Raw genomic sequence first — 24607 nt, 5'->3', positions numbered from 1 at the left:
TAGTAAGTGTATTTACTATGCACAGACTAAGATAACATTTATCTTAGTCGGTAGTGCTGAGTGTAGTGTCGAACCTAACTTTTAGGTTAAAGAAACTCTTAACTGAATGTACTAGATTAGAATGAAGGTTACTTAAAAACATGTTCCAAAAATATGGTTTACTGAGTGGTTTTATTGTAAAAACACAAAAAAAAAAATGCACCTTTATAAGCTATTTATTTTTATTTTTACTTTTGTGGCATTAATCATAAAAAATATTAGTAAAAAACACAATAAGTTTGAAAATATCATATTTAAAAAAAATATTTATTGTTTATTGAAATAGTTGATAAATGTTAACTAATTTGGCTATATTTAACTATCTGACTGGGTACTACACCCAGTATCACTACACCCAAATTTGTCATTCCATGTCACATAATGATTTAAATCTTCAGAAGATACACTGGGCATGACAATCTTTAATGCAGATAGAAAATCTTGTAAATTAATTGGACGTACCTATAAAATATTTAATATACATAAATATTAGTTTTAAAATTTCATTGAGATAAATTTACTTGATCAGCTTCTATGTTATTAATCATATCAAAACTCATTGATCGGATAGGTCCAAGAGAAGCTTCTTGGCACAGACTTTTCATATCTGCTCCAGAATAACCACTGCTGAGAGAGGCAATTTTGTCTAAGTCATCATCAGATAGAACATGGTTTTCTGAATCCACTAACTTTTTAATTATGTCTTTTCTGGCCTATGATAAAATTAAGCATAATTCAAGTATTATTTTTTATCAATATTTATATAAATTACTTGTGGGTCAGGTAATTTAATGTAAAGTTTTTTTACAAGTCTTCTTCTGGCAGCTTCATCTAATTCTTGGGGTCTATTTGTAGCACCAATTATTAATATTCTATCATCATCATTTGTACCAGCTCCATCCTATAGTATTTTAAACGTTAAAGTTTAAAAGTTTTAATATGTAGCGTGAGGAAAAAATGAAATGATGTACCAACTCACACATAATTTTATTATACAATAGAGTAAAATGATGTTATGGGCGTCGGAGCCGATGCGTTTTTAGTACAAAAACATGTCTTACGGGAAAAACTCTCACGCCTGTAAAATAGTCGGATTTGGTTAATTTTTTTTTTTATTTAAAAGAAGAGAAGTTATAGCAGGTCAGATCAAAGCCCGATTTTCAAAATTAATTATAACAATTAATTATAATTATAGAAGCTAAAATATGCATTTGAATATTTGTTCTTTTTCAAACGTATTTTTTTTACCAGTATTTAAAGGAAAAACAAAATTTGGCCTTTAATCCAATCAGAAAAATGTTTTCCTTTTAAATAAAATTTTTTTTAACAAAATCCAACTATTCTTTAGTTTTTCTTGTGATATAATACGCCATACCCCCCCCCCCCCTCCCAAATTGGTATTGAGCTGTAGATTAGTGAACAAGTATTATAATTAAGATAGTAACTAAAATATAAATTATAATTTTCAAATTTTATAGTATTTCGGAAATATGGACAAATCGGCACCGACACTCAAGTATTAACAATATATATACAAATGTGTTATTAGCATCTATTAATGTGGACATTGCTTGTAAATAAAATAATGAAAATGGTTGTTTCTGTATGTTGTGTCATCGTACATACGCGAAAACGTCAATATAAAACCCAGACTTATTTTAGACACGGATAAACAAATTTATAATTTTTTATTTGATCGATAGTGAACATTGAAATTTTAAAACTATTCATACTATTAACCTTTTAACTTTTATAAATTTATGGTCGGGTTAAATATATTTCTTTTTATCCATCACTAATTAAAAATTTTAATTTAGGTAATAAAAAGTACTAAAATAAATAAATAGATGTAAATTGTACATACTAGTTGAATAAGAAATTCAGTTTTAATTTTTCTAGAACTTTCATGTTCTTGTTCACTTCTTTGACATAACAATGAATCAATTTCATCAATAAAAATGACTGCAGGCTGATGACATCTATTCATATAAAAATAAGTTTTTTATTTTTTTATTTCTAACATCAATTAAAAATAAAAAAATACCTTGCTACTGCAAATAGAGCTCTTACAGACTTTTCCCCTTCTCCAATCCATTTAGATGTAATAGTTGATGCGCTTATACTAAAAAATGTTGAGTTTGACTGAGAAGCAATACATTTGCCTAAATCATACACATCACAATTTTTTAAAAATATTTTAGTAAATAATAAATACTATATAATATTAACATTACCAATCAAAGTTTTTCCAGTACCAGGTGGTCCAAAAAGTAATATGCCTTTAGGTGGTCTTCGAATTCCCTTGAATATATCTGGTCTCAAAAGAGGCCAAATGACTGACTCCTTATAAACCAAAATTTATAATTAAACAAAATTAACTTAAATAAATAATATGACACGTGGTATACTTGTATAGTATTTTTAGCAAATTGTAGTCCAGATATGTCATCCCATGTGATTAGATTTTTACATTCAATTATTTCATTTCTAATCATTTCAACCATCTTAGGATCAATATTTTTTAAATATGGATTTTCATCAATAGTTGGTTCATTTCTTACTTCATCTTTTCTGTGGTGACAAAAGAAAAAAAAAATATACAGTGATATACCCAGAAATGTTTAATGGAGTGAGGACCCCCTTTGTGGTGGTGGCAGTATTACATAACTAATAATAGATTTACATAAAATGTGGTGCTATTACTAAAGACACAAATAAAGAGATTTATGGGACAATAGGGGAGGATATAACACTTACCTTCCTGGGCATTCCACTGAAAATATATAACTTTACAAAATACTACTACAGAAGTGATATATGCTGTAATATATTTTGTTAAAACTTAAAAGTAAATATAAATATTAAATATTGGTAATTCACTTTTGATTATCAGTTGATGGATTGACAAATTTGCTAATTACACTACGGGATTTATTTACACCCAGTGACTTTTTAATAAATGTTTCTGAAGTACTAGAATTAACATTGTTTTGTTTTTTAACTTGAATATGCTAGAATTAAAAAAATTATTCAAATTTAACTTTTATATATATGCACTTAAATAATAATTCTCATGAATTAACTTGCCAATTCTGTTTTTGCAGTATGAAAGCCATTCAATTGAGATTGGTTAATATAAGGTTCTTCACGTTTATTTTTTAAGATAGGCTGTGTAGGTGAATCTTCATCATAATTACTAAAATTATAAACATAATATGTTGCAATAAAATGTCAAAACAAACACTATAGCTCTATATATAAATGTATATTAATATCATAAAAATACCTTCTTTTTCTATTATTAACAGGCTGAAATGTAGTAGGTGGTGTTTTAATACATGTTTTGTGATTATCAATCTGAAATATCTGAGTAGCTGTAAAAATATTACATTTAATAATTACTAGATAATCTCATAGTTAATAACGCAATTACTAATATTAAAATAATTAATTTAACTAAAAAATATAATGTAATGTGGAATTATTACGTGATTCATTTCTAAATGAATTTGTATGAATAATTTGTCTATTGGAAATATTTGCATTTTGAAAAACATAGTTTTTTTTTGGAAAACTCAAGTAAAATTCTTTGCCTGGTTCACTCTTACAGGTATGAAGATCTATACATTTAATAGATTTTTTAAAGTCATTAACAGGTTTTGTAACATCAAACTTGGTCTTCATCTTCCAGTTTTTTACATCTATTTATAAATTGATAAAAAAATATTTAAACAGTTTGAAACAACTTCACTTGTGTTATCATGATATATTGTACTACACAGTGGCGTCAAAATAAATTAAATTGGGGCGAGGGGGGCAAAAATGATTTCTTAAGACGTATCACCTTTTGCAATACGTGGCTACATACTTTTTATTTTTATGTTCACCATAAATACTTATTTTATAGAGCTAGGTGGGTAACCACAGACCTAAACCCACCAAAAAAAAGATTGAGTGGTCACCCCTCTTGTGTTATAAGTTCGGCGCCACTGATACCACATTTTAAATGTTAAGTTAGGCAAATTATTTAAAATTGTTGATAAAAAAAAAAAAAAACTAAAACTAACAAATATAAAGTAGCTACATAATATTTATAGTTTATATAAGTACATACTGTTAGTTCCTAAAGTTAATTCATCAATAGCTGATATAAAATTATTTACTCCCTTTTTATTGTCAATAAGATTTGAGTAAGATTTTAATTCAGACCTCATGTGATTCCATATCCAATCAGTATCTTTCCTTAAAAAATAAAAATATATTTACCAATATAAAATTAAAAAATATGTATATCATAAGTTTGAACATTGAACTGAATTTTTATCGACATAAAAATCAAGTATACCTAACTTATGTACCTAAATACTAAATAGGTATGAACAGTTAGCACTTACAAAGAGTTAGCCAAGGCATATGCCTGGTACAAGCACTTTCTTTTTGACTTGGCCGTTTTCAAATCGTCGTTTAGATCTTCGTCGAACTTACTGAGTAAATAAACATCTCTAAATTTGTCTTCGATCTCGTTTACGTCGTCGGACATGACGTTTCTCAAGACTTCGCAAGAAAATATGTATTACAATTTACAGGCCAGGAAGTGGAAAAATTTAAAGAGTTAATGCCACGTCCAGCAAATGGCAATTTTAATTCTAATAAAAAATAAAAATCGGGGACTATCAGGTATTCAAAATAATTCGTTTATTTTTTAATTGTTAATTGTTATCATGCCCCATCATCTCCGCGGTTTGTAAACCATAATCACCAGTTTGCAATTTTACATAAAATAATATTAATATTTAATATCATACCATACGGCATACTATCACGGCTATCGGGTACAGATATTTGGTGCACGTAATGTAGTATGTAAAGTAAGTACTAAGAATTGAAAAGTTGAAAACGTAAAAATGTTATTCTAGTAGAATTGTAGTTATAGTACCTGTATAACATTCTCATAATTATTATAATTAATTTCAATACACCAACAGCATATTGGCGGGAAATTCATATTATTATTACTATTCTTATTATATTATCTATTATCACTAATGATCTGCCGCTGATCCGTTAAGTTGGCAGCAGCGGTCGGGCGGCCCCAGCGGTGCCAATCGACCGAAGAAATGCGTGGGGACATATTTCTATTTTCAATTTTCATTGTTCCACCAACGACACGGAGCGCGTCAGTGCGTCACTGCTCAGTGTTCACTGCGACAGTGTTGTTATTATTGCAGTCGTCCGTGTCTGCCGACGACGTCCGACTGTCCGAGTGGTATTTTTTACATCTACACTACCGTCTGCTACGGTGTACCAGTGTACCACTACTTCTACTACCGTCTATTGCCGCCGACGTATACAACGACTACTACCACTACTGCGGTGTTGTGTAATCCTCGTGTGCGGCTGCTAGTGGGACTGTGGAAGTGTGAGCGTGTAGTACGAAGAGGAAAACAATAATAATAATTAATATTTTATAATAATAATAATAAAAAATAATCGCACGCAAGAAGCCGTGCGCTTCGGACACTGCGGCTATCATCGAGGAGTTTATTTCTGTCAGGCGGTCTACGAGAAGGAGGAGGAGGAGGAGGAGGACGACGACGACGACTAGGATTAGGACGAGGACGACAAACGCCGCGGTCACTGCAGCCCTACCGGAGGAGCAGCTCTACTCGAAAATATACTGTGCACAATCGCCAAGATGGCTGACAACTGCTGCGTTTCGCAGAATGACAATTTCATTTGTGGTGTTGTTGAAGGTACGTTTCTCACCACATTTTTTTCCATACTTGACACTTAGCGGTCGCCTCCGTAAGACGTAAGTCTTGTTATTATTATTTAACACGTCAGTCCGTGCGTGCGAGACCGGCCCCCCCGGTGTAGCGATCGTCGTTATAATAGTAATAATAGGTATTACGTCGTCGTATATTCGACTTGCGACTGCGTGTGAGTGTGTGTGTGTGAATGTGTGATGAGTGTGTGGTGTGTGGGTGTGCCTAATAATATTATAGGATACCGAGACCGCAAACTCGTGTCATCGATACCGAGTACACGACTTTAATATAACAGAATAACATTATACGGGTTTAGCGATCTGAACTCTGAAGACGCAACTCCGACACCCCCTCCCCACCTCGAAGTTTTGATCGCCCGGTTCGTAGTTTCTTCTCGATGGCCTACGATATCGATTTCGGGGGAACGACCGTTGTAGGAGTACTATAGTGATGTTCAGTATAATTGACCTGAAAAAATTCTCGTGTTATTGTTAATTTGATCAGCGTTTAGCGTTTTCTGTTTTCTGTTATATTTTTTAAGCGTGTTTACGAGACCGCGTAAAAAAATTCAATCGACCGTAAAATATTTCATAGACAGTCATTGTGTCGTGATTGATTGATTGTTTACTGTTTGCTTGTTGGCTTTCACATTAAATGTGTTATTTTTTCAATCAAAATGTGTTTTTTATGCACATTTTAATAACATATAGGTGTCTAACCTAAAAAATTTTAACCCAACTCGAATGCACATAAGTTCTGTTAGTTTATGCAACTGAGTAAACAGTTAACTCACACAAGCCACAAATTTGAATTATGTGTTGCCTACCTATATTGTACTTACAGTATTATGTACTGGACAAAAAGCTTAAAACATTTTAATGTTACCTACCTTTGGATGTTGGCAATGATTAATCAGTACCTATACCATAGAGTAATATTACTCTATGACCTATACTCTCCAAGTTATCACTTAAATTTGAAATTATCATATATTATATTTTTGTAATTTGTTACTTATAAAACTATCAGTTAGGTACCTATTTAAATTTATTCTCATTTATAATCTAGTGCAATTTTAACAGTTTGGAAAACACTAGCCGGACAAATTTTTTTCTTTGTATTATCATTGTTTAGATGGGTGCTACTGTTTTCATAAAACTTTGCCCCATTGTTGTTTTTACCTTACCTCACCCAACAGCCCATATAGACATGGTGGGGTTCAATAACTCACTCAGACAGTTAATCAAAATATCTTTCGATATGTTATATAAAACCGCCTTGGGTAGATTTTAGAGTAAATACAAAATGTTTAATCCATCATGTTTTGTTATTATTAACAATAGTACCTATATTTATCACTGCTAAATCAAGTATTTTTGTGTAATAAATTGCCCACGCTAAATATACTTTATTTAGACAGTTTGGTTAGATTTCAAAATTATTTTTAGTTCTAGATATTTTCCATTACTTTTGATTTCTGTTTATTTAAATACATTATTTACTATAATAGTATAGCGTTCTTATAAGACTTATAAGTGGGTTAATTTAATTAAAAAATATATGTAGAATGAGGTATAGGTACCTATTCTGAACCCAATCCTATTTAAAACACATACATACTAAATTCTGAATCCAAAATAAAATATTTTTTATGAAGTAGATGGTAACCCACATGAAAAACTATAAAGAAAAATACATTATAATGTTGTTTTGGATATCTCTTAATAAATTAACATATTCAACAGCCTTTCATATTATGTAGGTATCACAACAATTTCCTATTTTAATTTTCAATAAAAATCTATGAAGTAAAATCTTTTTTAAAAATCAAATTGATAAAGGCAGAACATTTATTTTGTAGTAGTTTCTCATTAAGTATTTTTAAACACACTATTCTGGCATAGTACCTGCTGTCACATATGGTAATCAGTTGTTTTGATTTTAGTGCCAAAATATTAGTCTTGTATTATTTGATTATATAATGCAGAATCTTCCATCCACGTATAATTTTAAATCCACCTAAATAAATATTATTTTTGTGAATTATTAATCAATATTATTTTTTCAGTGTTTAACCTTGTTTACCCTCAATTATTAGCCAATATTAAAATATTTAAATTATTTGATTACAATAAGTTATTGTTGTCTTTTATTAATTTTTGACATTTGTCAAGATTCAATTTTGCATATGATATAATATTAACTTAAATATATAAGACTAATTAAGTACCTACCTATTAAAAAATAAATAACATTTTAATTTGATAATATTTGTTTTAGGATTTTATGGAAGACCATGGACTACTGAACAACGTAAAGACTTGTTTCAAAAGTGAGTAGTTTTCCAAGCTGTTTTGTTATAATTTGCTTTGCAAGCTAATTGTGTTTACCTTTATCTTATCTAGTATAAGTAGGTCTACCATAACTCCCTTTTTCATTAGAAATATATACATTTATAAAATTAAGTGATAATTTAGAATAACATCTCTTCAAAACGCTTTTGAAAAACTATACATTTTAATTTAAATCCTTATGGACAAACAAATCACTAAACTAGTGTCCTTTTAAATTGTTCCTTGGATTTATTGTGAATTTATTAAATTAGTTACCTATTTATTTAAGTCTCAGTAATTTGTATTTTTAAGAAATTATATTTGTTTACCTTATAATATATTGTAAGACTTTGATTTATAAGACAAAAATGGCAGTTGTTAACATGAATAGTTTGATGAATGGGAAAGATTCACGGTGGCTGCAACTGGAAGTATGTCGTGAATTTCAGCGTAATAAATGTTCACGTAGCGATACAGAATGTAAATTTGCTCATCCAGCTGCTAATGTGGATGTCCAGAACGGCAAAGTAACTGCTTGTTATGATAGCATTAAAGGACGGTGTAATAGAACAAAACCGCCTTGCAAATATTTCCACCCTCCACAACATTTAAAAGATCAACTTTTAATAAATGGACGAAATCATTTGGCTCTCAAAAATGCCTTAGTACAGCAAATGGGTTTAGTGGCTAATCAACCAATGGTTCCTGGACAAGTTTCTGCTCCCATGCCAAATCCAGCTTACTTAGCTCAGCTACCCAGTACTCAAATTGGAAATGCATTTAACCCTTATTTTAACCACACCAATCCGCTCATGAATCCTTTGTCACAATTTTTTGCTCCCAACCCTAATAACTTGACAATGGCAATGCAACAAACAGTTGTACAACAAAATTTACAACCCCCCGAACGCTTAGATATGGATTTAAGCAAAATTTCCCCTTTCTATTACGAGAATTTATCATTGCCTGGTTTAATGCCTTTTAAAAGGCCTTCGGGTGACAAAGCAGGGTTACCAATGTTTCAACCGAGTGCAGCAGCAGCAGCTTACCAACAACTTTTCCAATTTGTCCCACAACAAGCTGACTATCCCCCTACATCATCTGCAGCAGCTTTATCTGTAATGTCTAAACCACAACCACAAGCAGTAGCACAACAACAACAACAACAGCAGCAAACTCAACAGTCAATAGCCCCTCAAAAATCTCAGACACCTGAATTACCTGCGACTCAAACTCAATTGCAGTCGCAACAACTTGCTGCGTTTCATCAATTGCTTGCTATGTCTCCCCAACAACAATTACAACAACAGCAAATACAACAACAACAATTACAACAACAACAATCGTTACAGCAGCAACACCAATCCTTACAACAGCAACACCAGCAACAACAAGCTCAATTGGCTCAAGCTCAAAACCAAGCTCAAGCACATTTAGTCCAATCACAGGCCCAAGTACAGAATCAATTACAAGATCCTAATCAACAAGCTCAAATGCAACAACACCAAGCATTTGCAGCAGTATTCAACCAATTGATTGCTATGCGACCACCTCCTCCACCATTAACTTTCCAAGCTCCGCAATTAGCGCCCAATCCAAATTTGATGGCATCATCATCTATGAAACAATTTATTGCAGCACAAATACAACATCACATACATAATACCAATTTAAATGGTAATCTAAATCCAGCTGCTATTAATGGTAATATTAATACTAAGGGTGACGAAGAGGTTCAACAACCTTTTAAGAAAATGAAAACTGCTTGACAATTTTGGACTTTTCATTATTAATGATTTTTTTAAATGATTTTATAGAATCATGAAATTTGCTTATTTAAGGTCAAATTATTGTACCCAGATAAATGTTCTAATTTTAATGGAACAAACTTTTTTTCCATTAAGCCTGTTAATCGGGTAAAATATTCTATTTTAAGTATATTAATCATATTATTTTGAGTTATTTTAAAATTAAGTTATCTTACTTATGCCATCATTAGACTATTTGTGTTTTTAAAATTTATTATCAAATTATTATACTTATTTTTATTCTATTGCGCTTGAACTTTAATCTACTCGCTTATAACCAGTTATTGCAATATTTAACCTACCTATATTATTGTTTAATCATTACTATATTATTGTAATTCATAATTTATTATATTTAAACTATTGTATCGTATAGTTCCTTATGTAAGTGCTTTCAAGCCACATTATTTAAAAAATTAACTGCATTTTAATCCGTTAATAATTAGTTTAGTGATTTGAGTCCATTATTGTTTTTACATGCATTTGCATTTAGCAAATTAAATGTTTGTGTAATTAAGTGGTTATGTTAAAATCAATTTTGTAAACTGTAAATCAAATATTATTTTTTGAATATGTAGAACATTAATGTTCTAATAAATTTTTTTACAAATGTTATAAACAATAGATATTAACAATCTATTTTTAATTAAAATTGCTAAAAGTATGTTTTTATGTCTTTTATAATCTGTTATAGATTTTGAACTATAATACTGTGTAATTTAAGAATTTTTGAATTGTGATAAAATAGGTATTGCCTTAATCAATGTTATACTTAGATTTAAATCATCTACCTCTTTTTTTTTTTTTTTTTTTTTTTCACTAAATAATGTCATTCCAAATTCCAATCCTAATGTAATCTATAGCAAGAATAATGTTTCTAATATATTTTTCATACTTATTGTGCATGTGCAATAAATAAAACACTGCTCTGCCAATATAATGCCCACCAAGCTTCCTTTTTTCATGGAAACCTTGTGTTTTTATATATTTATATATATTAATTAAATACAATTTATTTAAACATACTAACTAAACTGTAATATGAACACTGAAAATTTGGGATTGGAGTTAAGCTTGTGTGGAAATATATTAGTTTAAATAGTATTTACTGTTAAATAAAAAGGCTATAAAGCTTTTACTAGCCATTATTTATCTTGGTTATTGGCTATTTTCAAATAAACAAAACATTTATCTAGGCCTACATGTATGTTGCAAATACTTATGGTAGAATTAAGGCTATTTTTCTATAGTAAAATGCTTAAAAAAAACATTGTGAATAAAGTAGCTTGTACTTAATAAAGGTGGCATACCTAAGCTAGTCTTATTTTTATTTTTTTATCATCGTGTGTACCTACCCTTGCACTGGCTTCAACTATCTGTTTTTAGCAAAACTCATACATGAACAAACATATAGCTTCTTTTATTGGTTGTCTCCATAACAAGGGTTGAAGTGTCAATGTTTTGCTACAAGCAGCCTACAACTACCATTATCATTTGCAATGCCTGTCATCTTCGTTTGTTTTAAGCGGACAACCTCTTGTTTGGATTGCTAGGTAGCAATATCTTTACAAGAAAACAAAAAAATAAAATAAAAAATAAGAGGTCGTTTACTACTACTACTACTACTACTACTACTACCCAGCACTTGAGCTATGTTTTGTAAATTGTTTTTAAAATATTAGGCTTTTGAGTTCAAATGACTTGTTTTTATTTGTTTAGTGGTAAGTTGAAATATTGAAATAGTTAAATACATTTATTCTGATTTCATTATTTAGGCAGTGTTAAAATGCAATCATTTGTTTGTAGATAGCACTGTAAAAAATTATCGACAATCTCTTGTAAGTAAGCCTAACTTTTTTAGGTAAATTTTAAATTTTAATTTATTTCAGTTTGCTTTATCATTAGACTTAGACATTTTTATTATATTTTGTTTGCTATTAAAATTTTTAAAGTCTATTAAATTATTAAATAATACTCGGGGTTTTTTTTATCAAATAATAATCAGATTCTCAAAACTTAAATTAAGTTTTAATTTTATTTCTCTGTGCATAGTACACAATGTAACTATAGTATGTATATAAAATAACAAGTCAATTAAAATCACTATTCAAAATAGCAATATTTTTATACTAATTTGTGATACTAAGAAGTTACATAAACACACATTTCTGGCCATACTTAAAAAAAAAATTGTTTTGAATCCTAGACTTAACGAAGTTTTAAAAATGATAGAGCAAAAACAAATTTGTACATATCATTGGTTTTGATCTAATGATTAGTAATAAGTCATTATTTAAATATATAACTTTACAAATTGAAAATACAAATAAATGTTTTTCAATTTGCAAATAGTATATCTAGTGTTTGGCATTTGTTGCTTTACTCCTCAGCGCCTTCACTTCGTTCACCAAATCAAAAACAATCCTCGATTAGTTATTCAAGATTACCCTGGGTAGGTTACTGGGGTTTTTTTATACAAATTTTAAGGCTGTAACGTGTAATTATTGACACTTATATTATAGTTGTAGTAACTGCCAAACGGCCGTAAATAAAATTATAAACAATATAACTTAAAAACTACCTATTTTTGCACAGCTTTTTTTGCATTATCTTACTGTCATAAAAATTGCATTTTAAAATTTAGAAAAAGCTGCCCATTAAAGTAATATATGCCAATTCTAGACCAATTTCAATTTTAAATAAATATTTTTATAGATATCTAAATATTTTAATATTATGCCCTAGAAATATACATATTTATTTTTATGGTCACTTACATTTTATATTTGACAATTTGTATATTATAATTTATCTTTGAGGACATACATATTTAAATTTAACAATTAGCAACTTCTTAACCTGCTTGTTCTCAAATGTTATTTTGTTAACCAAGTAAATGCATGTATACAATAAATCACGTTCTTCCAAAAGTATGTTGTAATTCAAATTCATATGAATTGATGATGGTGACCAAGAAAATAGCTTAATGTATTATTTCTACCTAAAAATATATATAATGATTTTTTAACCCTTGCTAGTTATACAAATTTGTTAGATGTAATAATTTCTTATTCTTTTGCATGAATACTTGAGAATTAATAAAAGGTGAAATGGATATCTATATTCATTTAATATTGTTTATACTATTCTGAGTTATGACATGAATTATTTACCAAGTATAAATGAAATAACTTTTAATTTATTAGTAGGTATTGTTTTAAAAAGCTACATTCCTAGACACTTTTGAATGGAGTGTTCTTCACACAGCAGTCTAGTGATAAACAGTACATATTGAGTTTTAAAACTAGGTCAATTGTTGTGGAAAAAAAATTGTTTGGATAATTTATTTAATATTATGTTTGACTACATTTTTATCAATTTGTGTTATAATGTAATCTTTAAGTAGTTATATAATATATTAAATCTGAAAATTAAAAAAAAGCAACTATTTAATACATACTTTTGTGTATTATTACTCAGTAGGTTTTTTTTATTTAATGCTCTTTTCTATAAGATAACTGCAAGATCGCATTTTATATTGAAACTACTTAGCTAACATAGACTTAACTTCAAACTAGATATTAAATTAATTTTATTTATAATTAACATGCTCAACGTCACTCGTGATTTCAGAAACGACGGAAATAACAAAAACTAAAACCACCCATACCTTTAAATTTAGAGTTCATTGTCATTGGCCAATCTAAGTTTCAGAGTTTATTAAAAAAAAATCCGATTTAATTATAGCGTATATAAATGTATAGGTTTTTGACGCGTTAACATGTCACTGGCCTGTTGGAATAAACTCTGTTGACGCGTATATGCGTCAGCAGTGTTGAAAGTGTTAAAGTGTAAATAACAAATTGTGGTATTCAAAAGTAATACGGTGGATTTTAAGAATAATATATTTGCTAACCATTTATGTAAAGTATAAATTATAATCTTATTTAACATTATTAATATAGAACAATAAAGTTGATAATCGTATTTTAAGTGAAAATATAAAAAAATATAGAGAGTATCAAATCATCAATTTATAATTGATGAATTGTGTATGGGAACGGATAAATATATACTTACATAAACAACAATTATTTAAACATTTTCATATATATGTGTGTGTTTTGTGTATTGTAACAGCTTGGTTTAAACCAAGTTCCTAAAAAATGATTACTACTTTTTTGAACGCATGAAAACAATGTTGATTTAGTACAGGTAGTTTATTATATTTGGTACTAAGTATATTGAAACTACCCTTAATGAATTGTTGACCATCTGCTGCTCTCACTCTTCATTAGAATATATATACAAATACAATGTTTGTGCTGTATTTTTACATTGAAAAGTATAATCAATGTAAGAACAAAAAAAAAACAAATAATGACAGATTGTATGCAAAGAATGATTCACAAATTATATTGTGTTTTGGTAATAGATGTATGTATTCAGTAATTATAAATTGAAGTACAAAATAATTATAATCATTCTTATTGTAGCTAACAAACTTGGTGAAAACTTATGCATACAGTCTTAACTCAAATGGTTTATATTATTTTGTGTCTTATTAGCTGAGCATGTTATTCTGGAGTAAAAATGAAAAATTCACCCAAGTAATATATATGGCTTTGGCCTGTTTGTGCTACAAAATAATGTATATTATCAAACCCAGGCTGCTGTTACAATACTTGTGAATGGATTCAATTCTAACCTGTCACCTCTCACTCGCATCTGCCTCTGTTTCACCCCAGCCCCCAATCCCTATGCACCAATTTCAGCCTGAAACCCTGCGATGTTTTCAATACTATGTATACATAATACATGCTATGGTGATTGTTGTTTACCGGTTACTATGCTGTTTTCTGGTCGCTAATGGTGGATTAAAAATAAATTAAAATAAAATTTATAATGCCTCGCATTTACGAAACGCTATTATCTGTGCATTTTTTTTTTGCCGTAATTTTGTGATAATTGCAATTAAAAAGTGTTTCATAGTGAAAAAAAATGTACAAGAGTGTCGCAGACGAACAGTCAACAGACAGCTATGTTATGATTTCACATCATTTTGATAGTAGACTCATGCTGTGCTTAGTTTATAATTTTGTTTTCTTTTTTTATATATTTTTTTTATACATTTAATCACCACCTAAATTAACAGTAGCAGAAAAATAATTGGTGCAGATACAAAAATAAACAAATTTTGGGTTGTATTCATTTTATTTAATACGCTTATTTTATATTGCTGTGTTTATATGCTTATTCGTTTAAAATAATTAAATACATTCAAAGCTTAAATTTAAAAATTTATATTAATTAAAACATTATTTATGTAATTTTCTATATCATAATTATCTTTTAGGTTAAAAAAATGGGGAGTAGGGTGTTATGTATATGCGCCCAAAGATGATTACAAACACAGGGCATATTGGAGAGATTTGTATACAGTTGAAGAAGCCGAACAGTTAGGTGGCTTAATTACTGCCGCTAGAGATTGTGGTGTTACTCTCTATTATGCCTTGTCTCCAGGACTTGACATGACTTATAGTAGTCAAAAAGAAATAGCTACTCTCAAACGAAAATTGGATCAAGTTGCTCAATGTGGTTGTAAAGCTTTTGCTCTATTGTTTGATGACATAGAACCGGATATGTCACCAGCTGATAAGGAAGTGTTTCAATCGTTTGCACATGCTCAGGTAATTTAACTATATTTATTAAGTATTTCTTTAGTTGTGAATTAAAAATATTAAATTTTTAGGTGTCAATTACCAATGAAATATTTCAGCATCTGGGTCAACCTAAATTTTTAGTGTGTCCAACTCAATATTGCTCAGCACGTGCTGTACCTAATGTTCAAAATTCTGATTATTTAAATACTTTGGGCTCTAAGTTGGCACCTCAAATAGACATAATGTGGACCGGTTAGCTTCTGTAAATTGAATCAAAAGTTCAAAGTTAGAAAAGTTATGTAAACCCTTTGACTTATTTGCTTATGTTTGTTTCAGGACAAAAAGTTATATCACGTTCATTAACTACCGAATCTATTAGAGAAATCACTGAAGTATTGAGGCGACCTCCTGTAATATGGGACAATTTGCATGCTAATGACTATGACCAAAAGCGCGTCTTCTTGGGGCCATATCAGGGACGTTCTCCGGACTTAATTTCACAATTAAGAGGAGTATTGACTAATCCAAACTGTGAATATGGTGCTAACTTTGTAGCTATTCATACATTGGCTCAATGGAGTAAATGCACTTCTGATCCTCCATTAATCACACATGACAGTAAGTAAAAAATAATATTAATACAAGTTCTTATTAATTTTAGAGCAATTAATAATTAAAAAAATACTCAAGTATATTTAGTATTTATAATTTTGTGTTTGATTTATAAAAGTTAAACTCTAATTAAATTAGAATAAAAGTATAAAATGTAACCAAAGAATTGAGTATTTCATATTTCTTATATTTATTGTAATAATTATCTTTGGTATAGTAATTTTTATGAGTTGTTTATAATATCTTCAGTCATAACATAATGATTGTGTTTAACTATTCATATACAGTATTCAATAAGTATTTAACATAAAATATGTTTTCCTTTTACAATAATTGGTATACACAATAAATTATTTATAATATTGTGTTTGATTTATAAAAGTTAAAAATAAAAAAAACATTTGCATTCATTATTCAGTATAAAATGTAACCAAAGAATTGAGTATTTCATATTTCTAATATTTATTGATATAATTATCTTTGGTATAGTAATTTTTATGAGTTGTTTATAATATCTTCAGTCATAACAATGATTGTGTTTAACTATTCATATACAGTAATCAATAAGTATTTAACATAAAATGTGTATTCCATTGAAAATAATTGGTTAGTGCATAGCTTCTAGTTTGTTAGTATTTAGTTATATTTATACACTTTAAAGAAGTATAAAAGGGAAGGGATAAGAGCTTAAACTTTAATACACTATCTTATATTTTGGCAACTAACTTAGAATTTTATTAAATTTTGTATTAATTCCAAATTTTATAGCTTATAGTATGATGTGTGTACTGTCTAAAAGTTTTTTTTTAAACTTTTGAAGCTTATACTGAGGAGTTGCATAAAAACATTATTAACTTAATGGTTTGCTAAAATTTAATTGACCTATTATGGCCCACTAAACCATTAGTTAACTATTGTTTCATTAAATATTTAGTAATATTTTATGCAACTCAGTATATATTTGAAAATATATGAAATATTAAATAAGATGTATCATAGTATGTATATAAAAAGAAAATGTAAATTTAAATAAAATATAAAGTTCAATTAGATAATGACTGGATGCCTATCTCACAAAATTAAATTTAACCGTATTACACATTTACAAATATACACAGACATATTTTACATTTGTACTACATACCATATTTTTATTTTTTTAGATGAAAGTATGAAATTAGAGACTGAAAGTGATGAAGAAGGTATCATTGATCTTCCAGAGAATATTTACCATTCAAGAAGAGCATTACGTATAGCAATAAAAGAATGGATTCCAGAATTTCGTAGACAGAAACAAGCTCATGGTCCTATTATCAAACCACAACCTAACATATCGATCATGTCTCCTGTGGCAATTCCCCTTGCATCATTTAACACGTGTATGGCAACTTCAACCACCACCATTACAACGTCAACATCTACTGCACCATTATCTTTGTCTACAACTAATAATGTTGAGTCAATTTCATCAGCTACTGTTAATGGTAGCCCTACTAATGTCTTACAAACGGCAGTAGCTGTTACCATGAATCCACCCTTAGTGATAATGAATTCTTTGGTGTCCGAAAGCAAAGTCATCAGCGAGCCTATGGACTGTAACATGTCACCGGCTCCATCACCGCAGAGTTCGGATACAGCCATGAACACTGATAATGGATCAGTATGTATATTTTGTTAAAAAAATGCATACTGCTTTTTTATAAACACATTTTTAACTGTTATAGAGTGTTTCAATGCAAGTGGAAACGCCTAGTCCAAGTGTGGATATGGTAGTGGATGTGATACAAGATCGAAAACATTCATATGAAAGGTATGATTGTGAATTAAATTATGAATTTTTTGATTTATAATACTATTTTGTTGATATTAGAGATCTAACGGAAGAAGATTTATTGCTAATGTGCGATTTATTTTATTTACCATTTGAACACGGTCCTCAAAGTGTTCAATATTTAACAGAATTTAATTGGCTTAAAAGCAATGCTTATTTGGTTTCCAATGAAAATCTTCGAAAATCAAAGAAAAAAGATTCAACTGACTCTAAACCTGAAGCAAGTATATTATTTATTGAATATAACAAAAATTGAATAGTTTTTCTATGAAAAATAATAGGTTTAATAAATATAGTATAAAATAAGTACTCAGATCTGAATTTTATAAGTATTGCCTATTTCAACTGATTTTTAGTAGACTTTTTATTTTACAACAGTTAAGTTTAACCTTGCAAACATGCTATAAAAAAACATTTGAGTAATTGCCAGTAAATACATTATTTGCAAAATTTAATTTAACTTAAAAATGGATGTATTGGACATATTTTATTGAATTTGAATTGAGTAATTAAAATGAAATCAAATACTTATCCATTTTAATATGACAATAAAATAAAATGCATTTAAGCAGGCCCAAAGTGTGTTGCAGAATATTATCCTGTCTAAAAATTAAATTATAAAACCAAAAAAAATATATAGTGGCTGGCAACTTCCTTATTTGACTAAAGATACTGGAAAACCTTATTTCGCTAGTTGAAGATGTTTTGGAACCACTGCTCTAAAGAACAAAATATCATGGTTTCAAAATACCATTAAATTACATTTTTACATAATAAATTACAATTCATTAATTATTCATAATAAATCAAGTCATTCTAAAGTTTATTTTGTATACAAATAAATAATACATTTAATGACTTATGTCTTATATTCTTCTCAGATCGAAGAATGGTATGAACGAGCAAAGAGAATGGATGAATTAACTGAACAAGTTAATGAGCTATTCCAAAGACTGACATTTAGTGCCAATAGAGAACTTGTTCATGACCTATATCCTTATGTTTGGGATGTTAGGTGTGTTATATCATTACTAAACTTCTATGTAAAATGGCTTTGTAAGTAAATAAATGTCTAGTAGTTTATAATATTTTGATATATTTATATTTACTCAATTCTAGCTGAAGGCCATTTCCCACAATCAATCACAAATTATACTCTTGGGTCTTATACATGTAAGTAAATTTTAATACAAACTAGCTCAAAGTAGTTAATATTTTCTTCTTTATTAGTAATTTGTTTTATCTTTAATAGAACTCAATATTGGTCAAATAAAACCAACAACTAGTTTTTTCACTGTAAGTTGTAATAGTTAATCCTGTATAATATTGTTAATATTCTTAACCAAGATTGCCTAAAAATGTTTAACTTTTAACTACCTATATGAATGCTTATATTTTTTTGTTTGCCTTTATTTTATTCTCCTTGGAAAATACAATTTTATTGTTGCTTGTTGAAATTTTAGATAATTTTAAATGTCCAATAGTTGTTGGCTTGTATTGAACCAGATTGGGCTTTCTATATTGTATTTGTCATATTTTTAGCAATTTATTATAACGGGATGATTAAATTTTTTTGATGAATAAATACTATTAAATTTATTGTAATTTATACAAATTGTTTTTCATGTTTCAATATAATTCTGTTTCATTAGTAATAATAATTAAAAAAATTTATAAATACTGAAATTCTAGGGTTTTCAAAAGGATGGAAAGAAAGCTTTATGAGTGGTGACCAAGAACCCTGGGTTTTTAGAGGTGGTTTAGTTGCTGATTTACAAGTAAGTTGAACATTATTTTGTTTAATTTTTTTGTGTTTAACTTAAGTAAATAATGTTAAACACTTTTTTTATTTGAATATTAAAATATTTGTATACATTTAAATACATTGATTGAATTGGACATAAAACAGTTTTAATAATAATATATTATTTTAAGTTGCTTTAAATTTAGGGTAAAGGTAACTGAAACTTAATACAAATATTAAACATACAAAATTAAAATTTTGATTTTCCATAAAATTAATATTTAAAGATAATGTAATAAAAGGAGTAACTTATAATTTTTAAAATATTATAATATAAGTTGTATTTATAGTATAATAATATGCTTTGCTTAAGACATAATATTAACTCATAATTATTGCTTCGGTTTGAGTTATTATAAAATTTTGTATTGTTATGTTTAAGTAATAACATTTTTGTAATTTGTTTTCATTGCTTATAAATAAGTATACTTTTATATTTACAGCGGTTAATGCCAGTTGATGCTGGTTCTGATTTATTTATATATAAGCCTCCTGATACACCTACAAATAAAATGTACAATGTACGACCATATACTTTTGAAGATGAGTCTGCTGTTTACAATATTTGCCGGTGTACATGTTATACAAGCATTGACGACCATAGTATAAACAAATCTGATTTACCTGACTTAATACCTGATAGGTAATGTTTTATTTAGTTAAAAAACAAATTTTTATTAAAATAATTACATATTTTTTTTTAGACTTGTTGGTTCATATTTAACACTTAGTCCAGAACTTTGTTTTGTGGTAGAAGACAATGGCACTATCATAGGTTATGCGTTAGCTGCTTTAAATGCAAAAGAATTTTATCAAAAATTACAAGTATCGTGGTTTTCTGAAATGTGTTCAAAATATCCATTAGATAATTCCACAGAAGAAATACAGTCAGCTTCGCAAGTGAGTTACCATTAAAAATATTTGTTTACTATACAACATTAAGTCTTATCCCTTAGGTGATTGATCTGAATCCTTGAATAATGTAGGTGCTCAAGTCTTTTGTTGTAACATCTATATTCTTAAAGTATAATACATTTTTAATGCCCTATTTTGTATTAATTATTAAACATAAGTAATGTTGTTAGTGAAAGTCTACTGCAAAAGGCTTTACAATTAAAAAAATACCTGTATACATTGTCTATTAGCAGAAATTATTTTTGTTCAATTCATAATTTCCAGAAAATATTTAGTTCAACAATGTTAGTCTTTTGCCATATTATTCCAATCTATTTTTTCCTATAAAATTAAGGTCAAAAACACTAGAGTTCAATATATTTTACATCCAAATTTTTTAAGTCCAAAATACATTAGAACAAAATCATTGTATATCTTAAGAGGATGTGAGCTTACCATTCGTTTTCTCTTTCGGGCTCATGGGTAACATAGCAAATTTATGTTTAGCAGAACCAACCCTGTGTTATTACTTTTAATATTAGAGCGAATTCACCTTTTATCAAACTTTAAGTTAAGCTATTACAATATTTTAATATTTATACAATTTATAAGCATTTTTAAATTTTAATAATTTACATGCTCATAACTTTAAATTAAAGTACCATAAAATAGCCAATGTAGGGACACCGGTAATGTTCTTAACTTAAAGTTTGATAATTGCAGAACTACGAATCTGTCACTTTTTGTCACTACATTTTGAAAACTGTCACTTTTCTCACTTATAAGCTGTTTATTATATTATTTCGAGACAAACTGAAATTAACCATGTCATTTTTTAAATTCTGTTCATTTAGTTTTTACTCACATAATAGGTTTGGAGAGTATCCATTCTGATTTCATCTATTCTGTGGTTGTTGTAGACATTAAATAAAAAAGGTTTTCTGGTAATATTTTGAATTCAAACGCTGATTGCCCAGTCCGCATCACCCTATTACAATATTTATTTACTATTTTTTTCTTTTAGTACTGGCTAAATTGTGTAACTTTTGTGAATATAGGTCTGTAACTTAAAAATCAAAAATTTAATTTAATATGATATGTTTATGTATTTTATAGGAAATCATAAATTGGTTCCATTCGTTTAATATTAATCAAGAACTGCCAGATTCCAATGCTCTGTCTCAGCATCAATCAGTTATGACCTATGCAACATTACCTGTGAACAATGATGCATCAGTATCCAAACGATTAATTATTTGTCTTCTAGCAGCATTAAGAGCTAATGGTATTTTTATAAAAATTTATAATTGTTTTATTATTTATAAAATTAACACATTTGGAGTATTTTATTGTAATACTTTATAATATGTTAATGCTATAGGGTCATTCGGTGTCCATGTACCTTTGAGAACAAAAGATCAACAAACATTGGAATTTTACACAAAAATGGGATTTATGGAAATTTTGCAAGGGTCTAACCTAAATCCTGGTTTTACATACTTAGGACGTGTTTTTTAAAATATTTTTCCGTCTTACATTGCTGCCAATAAATGTTAAATATATGAATGAAAATGCATACATGGTGATACCATTATAGTAATAATTTTAATTTATTGATGTTAAATACATTATTATACTTGTTATTACTAATTTCAGTAAATGCTTATACACAAAATAGTCCAGTTAAGATTACCTAAGTTATTTGAAGGAAATTTAAATTATCACGAGCTTGAAAATTTTTTTTATTTTTTCAAATTGATTTGTAAGCGTTAACATTACACAATTGATAATTTTATAGATTGTCTGTCATTTTTTTCATTATTTAATATTTTAGTTATTTTAAGGTCTTATTACATTTTGTATGTTGTTTTGTATGAAAATAAAATAAAATTAAATAAATTTTTTTGTATGTGACTACATTTTAAGGATTAAATATTGCTTTTATTGTGATTTTCTATCAAACATGTTTAAATTTATGTTCAAACATGATTTATTCATATCAAGTATATATATTATTTATTTATACTATTTTAAATTAATTTGAACAAAAAACTTATTTCCTTATCATCCTTAATATATTTGCTGATGTCATTTTTTTTGATTCGGTCATTACTATTGACCTGTTTATTATGACAAGTACTACGTGTCAACCTTGCCAATTTATAATATATTATACATATTTCTTTTCTTTGTTAACAGAGTGATAGTTTATGTTAGTTAAATCTTCATAAAAGTACATCATTTTAGTTGGAATTCTCTTGTTGCGTGTTTATTAGTGAAGTATAGTAACACAAGGCTTAAGAGTTGTATCACAGAATATATGAAAATATATTCTGTGGTTTTATCAAAGAAGATAAGTAGTGACTATTAAGTATGTCATCCTCAAGTGTTTATCTATCCTTCCGTCGAATTAATATAATATCTCGAATATTTGGAGTCATGCCACTAAAAATGGTACCAGGTGACCAGATAAGTGGTCCTATTTGTTTAATATCTACATTTGATTATGTGTATTCAGTTGTTTTACTTATTGTATCCATTGCGCATGGGATATTGGCACCGTTTTATGTGTTGCATACAATCATGCCGTATGCATATCAACACTCTATGTTTTCAGTGGCATCAGATGTGCGACAACCCATCAATGCGATTGAATCAGTAATTGACGAAGATGAAATCAGCGAAATGGCTACTGTCATGAAAATTCTTAATCCGATTATGATATCCTTGTCTAGTATTTGTAGCAGATTAGTCGCACTCACATTTCTCCACCGCAGGTTTAGTGAATTTATTACTGTTTTGCACAACACTGATAGACTGATGGATGTCACCATCAAGTCGCACGTTTCCTCTGCAAGCAAGACGTTCCTACAAACCATCGACAAGTATCTGTTATGATATTTTGTCCTCATTGGCGTTCCAGTGAATATTTTTTATATTTATACCGTGTCAGCCGCAAACAGCAAGGCTGGTATTATATGGTGTATCATACTTGCATTCAATAATATGGCCTGTTTTAGTACCGACATGCAGTTTATCCGTTGTGCATGCATGCTGCACTACCGTTTTAGAGTCATTAACAACCAGCTTGAGACATTTGCATCCATATGGAATTTCAAACGTGGGTTAGTGTACCTAATGATACATTTTGATTTTTTTAATTTTAATGTTTTGACTAACTAAGAATTATCGACTAGGGATTATTTTTATATGAATTGGTGTGTTGTTACTTGTAAGTACTTTGTAAAAAAGAATCAACCATTTAAAGTTTATACCGTTGAGGTACTGTATAAAATTATAAACTATTGGTACATTATCACCTTTTGGCTCTTGATTAATATTAAATATTTAAATAAGAAGATACCTTCCTAACTTTATATTCGTATTTTGTATCACAATTTCCTGGAAAACTGGGGTTATTCAATTATACCTGATCATTTATTACCTATATTATAATAGTAGGCACGAAGTAGTTAAGTAGATACCTAACCTATTCACAATTCACTATAGGTATCGACGTATAACTTTATTGGTAGGTCATGCATCGTGATAATTAAGAACGGTTAAATATAAAACATTTTTTTCAGTGCTCTGGTTGAAAGAAAATCTTGCCAATCATTTTTGAGTGAACTATCATATGGCCACAACATATGCGATTCCATCGAAATGTATAGGTAAGTCGTACATTCTGACATTCAACATAGGTACCTAATAGCATTGAGTATAATATAATATACAATATACTTATACAATATATACTCGATGCTAATAGCCAATATGTTGGTTAGATTACATTTAATTTATTTGAAATAATTATTGAATACCTACTAAACTGATTAAATTATATTCAATTCC

The 24607-nt window shown here is 28.5% G+C and overlaps 3 protein-coding genes across 5 annotated transcripts; 2 read left to right on the top strand and 1 right to left on the bottom strand.

Annotated features, from left to right (window-relative positions):
- Positions 1 to 199: 199 nt before the first annotated feature.
- On the bottom strand, positions 200 to 5075 carry LOC132952547 (fidgetin-like protein 1). Of its 3 annotated transcripts, XM_061024871.1 has the most exons (14): positions 4845 to 5075; positions 4434 to 4685; positions 4154 to 4281; positions 3528 to 3740; positions 3326 to 3413; positions 3127 to 3235; positions 2920 to 3050; positions 2448 to 2610; positions 2274 to 2382; positions 2084 to 2201; positions 1904 to 2018; positions 812 to 940; positions 561 to 752; positions 200 to 501 (listed from the first exon to the last, which is right to left on the bottom strand). In XM_061024871.1, the coding sequence occupies exons 2-14, from the start codon at positions 4577 to 4579 to the stop codon at positions 355 to 357; spliced, it is 1788 nt and encodes a 595-aa protein (XP_060880854.1). In that variant the 5' UTR covers positions 4580 to 4685; positions 4845 to 5075; the 3' UTR covers positions 200 to 354. The 3 variants fall into 3 exon arrangements, with proteins under 3 accessions (XP_060880854.1, XP_060880855.1, XP_060880856.1); XM_061024872.1 differs by lacking the exon at positions 4845 to 5075 and having other exon boundaries at positions 4154 to 4276; positions 4434 to 4591; XM_061024873.1 differs by lacking the exon at positions 3528 to 3740 and having other exon boundaries at positions 4434 to 5074.
- Positions 5076 to 5193: 118 nt separating this feature from the next.
- Positions 5194 to 11266, top strand: LOC132952548 (bromodomain-containing protein DDB_G0280777-like). Its single transcript, XM_061024874.1, has 2 exons — positions 5194 to 5792; positions 8088 to 11266. Exon 2 carries the CDS (start codon positions 8509 to 8511, stop codon positions 9907 to 9909), a length of 1401 nt encoding a protein of 466 aa, XP_060880857.1. The 5' UTR covers positions 5194 to 5792; positions 8088 to 8508; the 3' UTR covers positions 9910 to 11266.
- Positions 11267 to 11334: 68 nt separating this feature from the next.
- LOC132952546 (protein O-GlcNAcase) lies at positions 11335 to 22787 on the top strand. Its single transcript, XM_061024870.1, is given in 12 exon segments — positions 11335 to 15638; positions 15701 to 15863; positions 15948 to 16229; positions 17387 to 17883; positions 17948 to 18274; positions 18936 to 19110; positions 19174 to 19227; positions 19747 to 19832; positions 20302 to 20501; positions 20563 to 20758; positions 21869 to 22037; positions 22134 to 22787. Coding segments are annotated over 12 exon segments (2445 nt in total). The 5' UTR covers positions 11335 to 15479; the 3' UTR covers positions 22271 to 22787.
- The last annotated feature ends 1820 nt before the right edge of the window (positions 22788 to 24607 follow it).

The sequence above is a fragment of the Metopolophium dirhodum genome, chromosome 9, assembly GCF_019925205.1.
Source record: "Metopolophium dirhodum isolate CAU chromosome 9, ASM1992520v1, whole genome shotgun sequence".
Lineage (NCBI taxonomy): Eukaryota > Metazoa > Arthropoda > Insecta > Hemiptera > Aphididae > Metopolophium > Metopolophium dirhodum.
The sequence above is the reverse complement of the archived record's forward strand: the minus strand, read 5'-3'. Positions and strand labels throughout refer to the sequence as shown.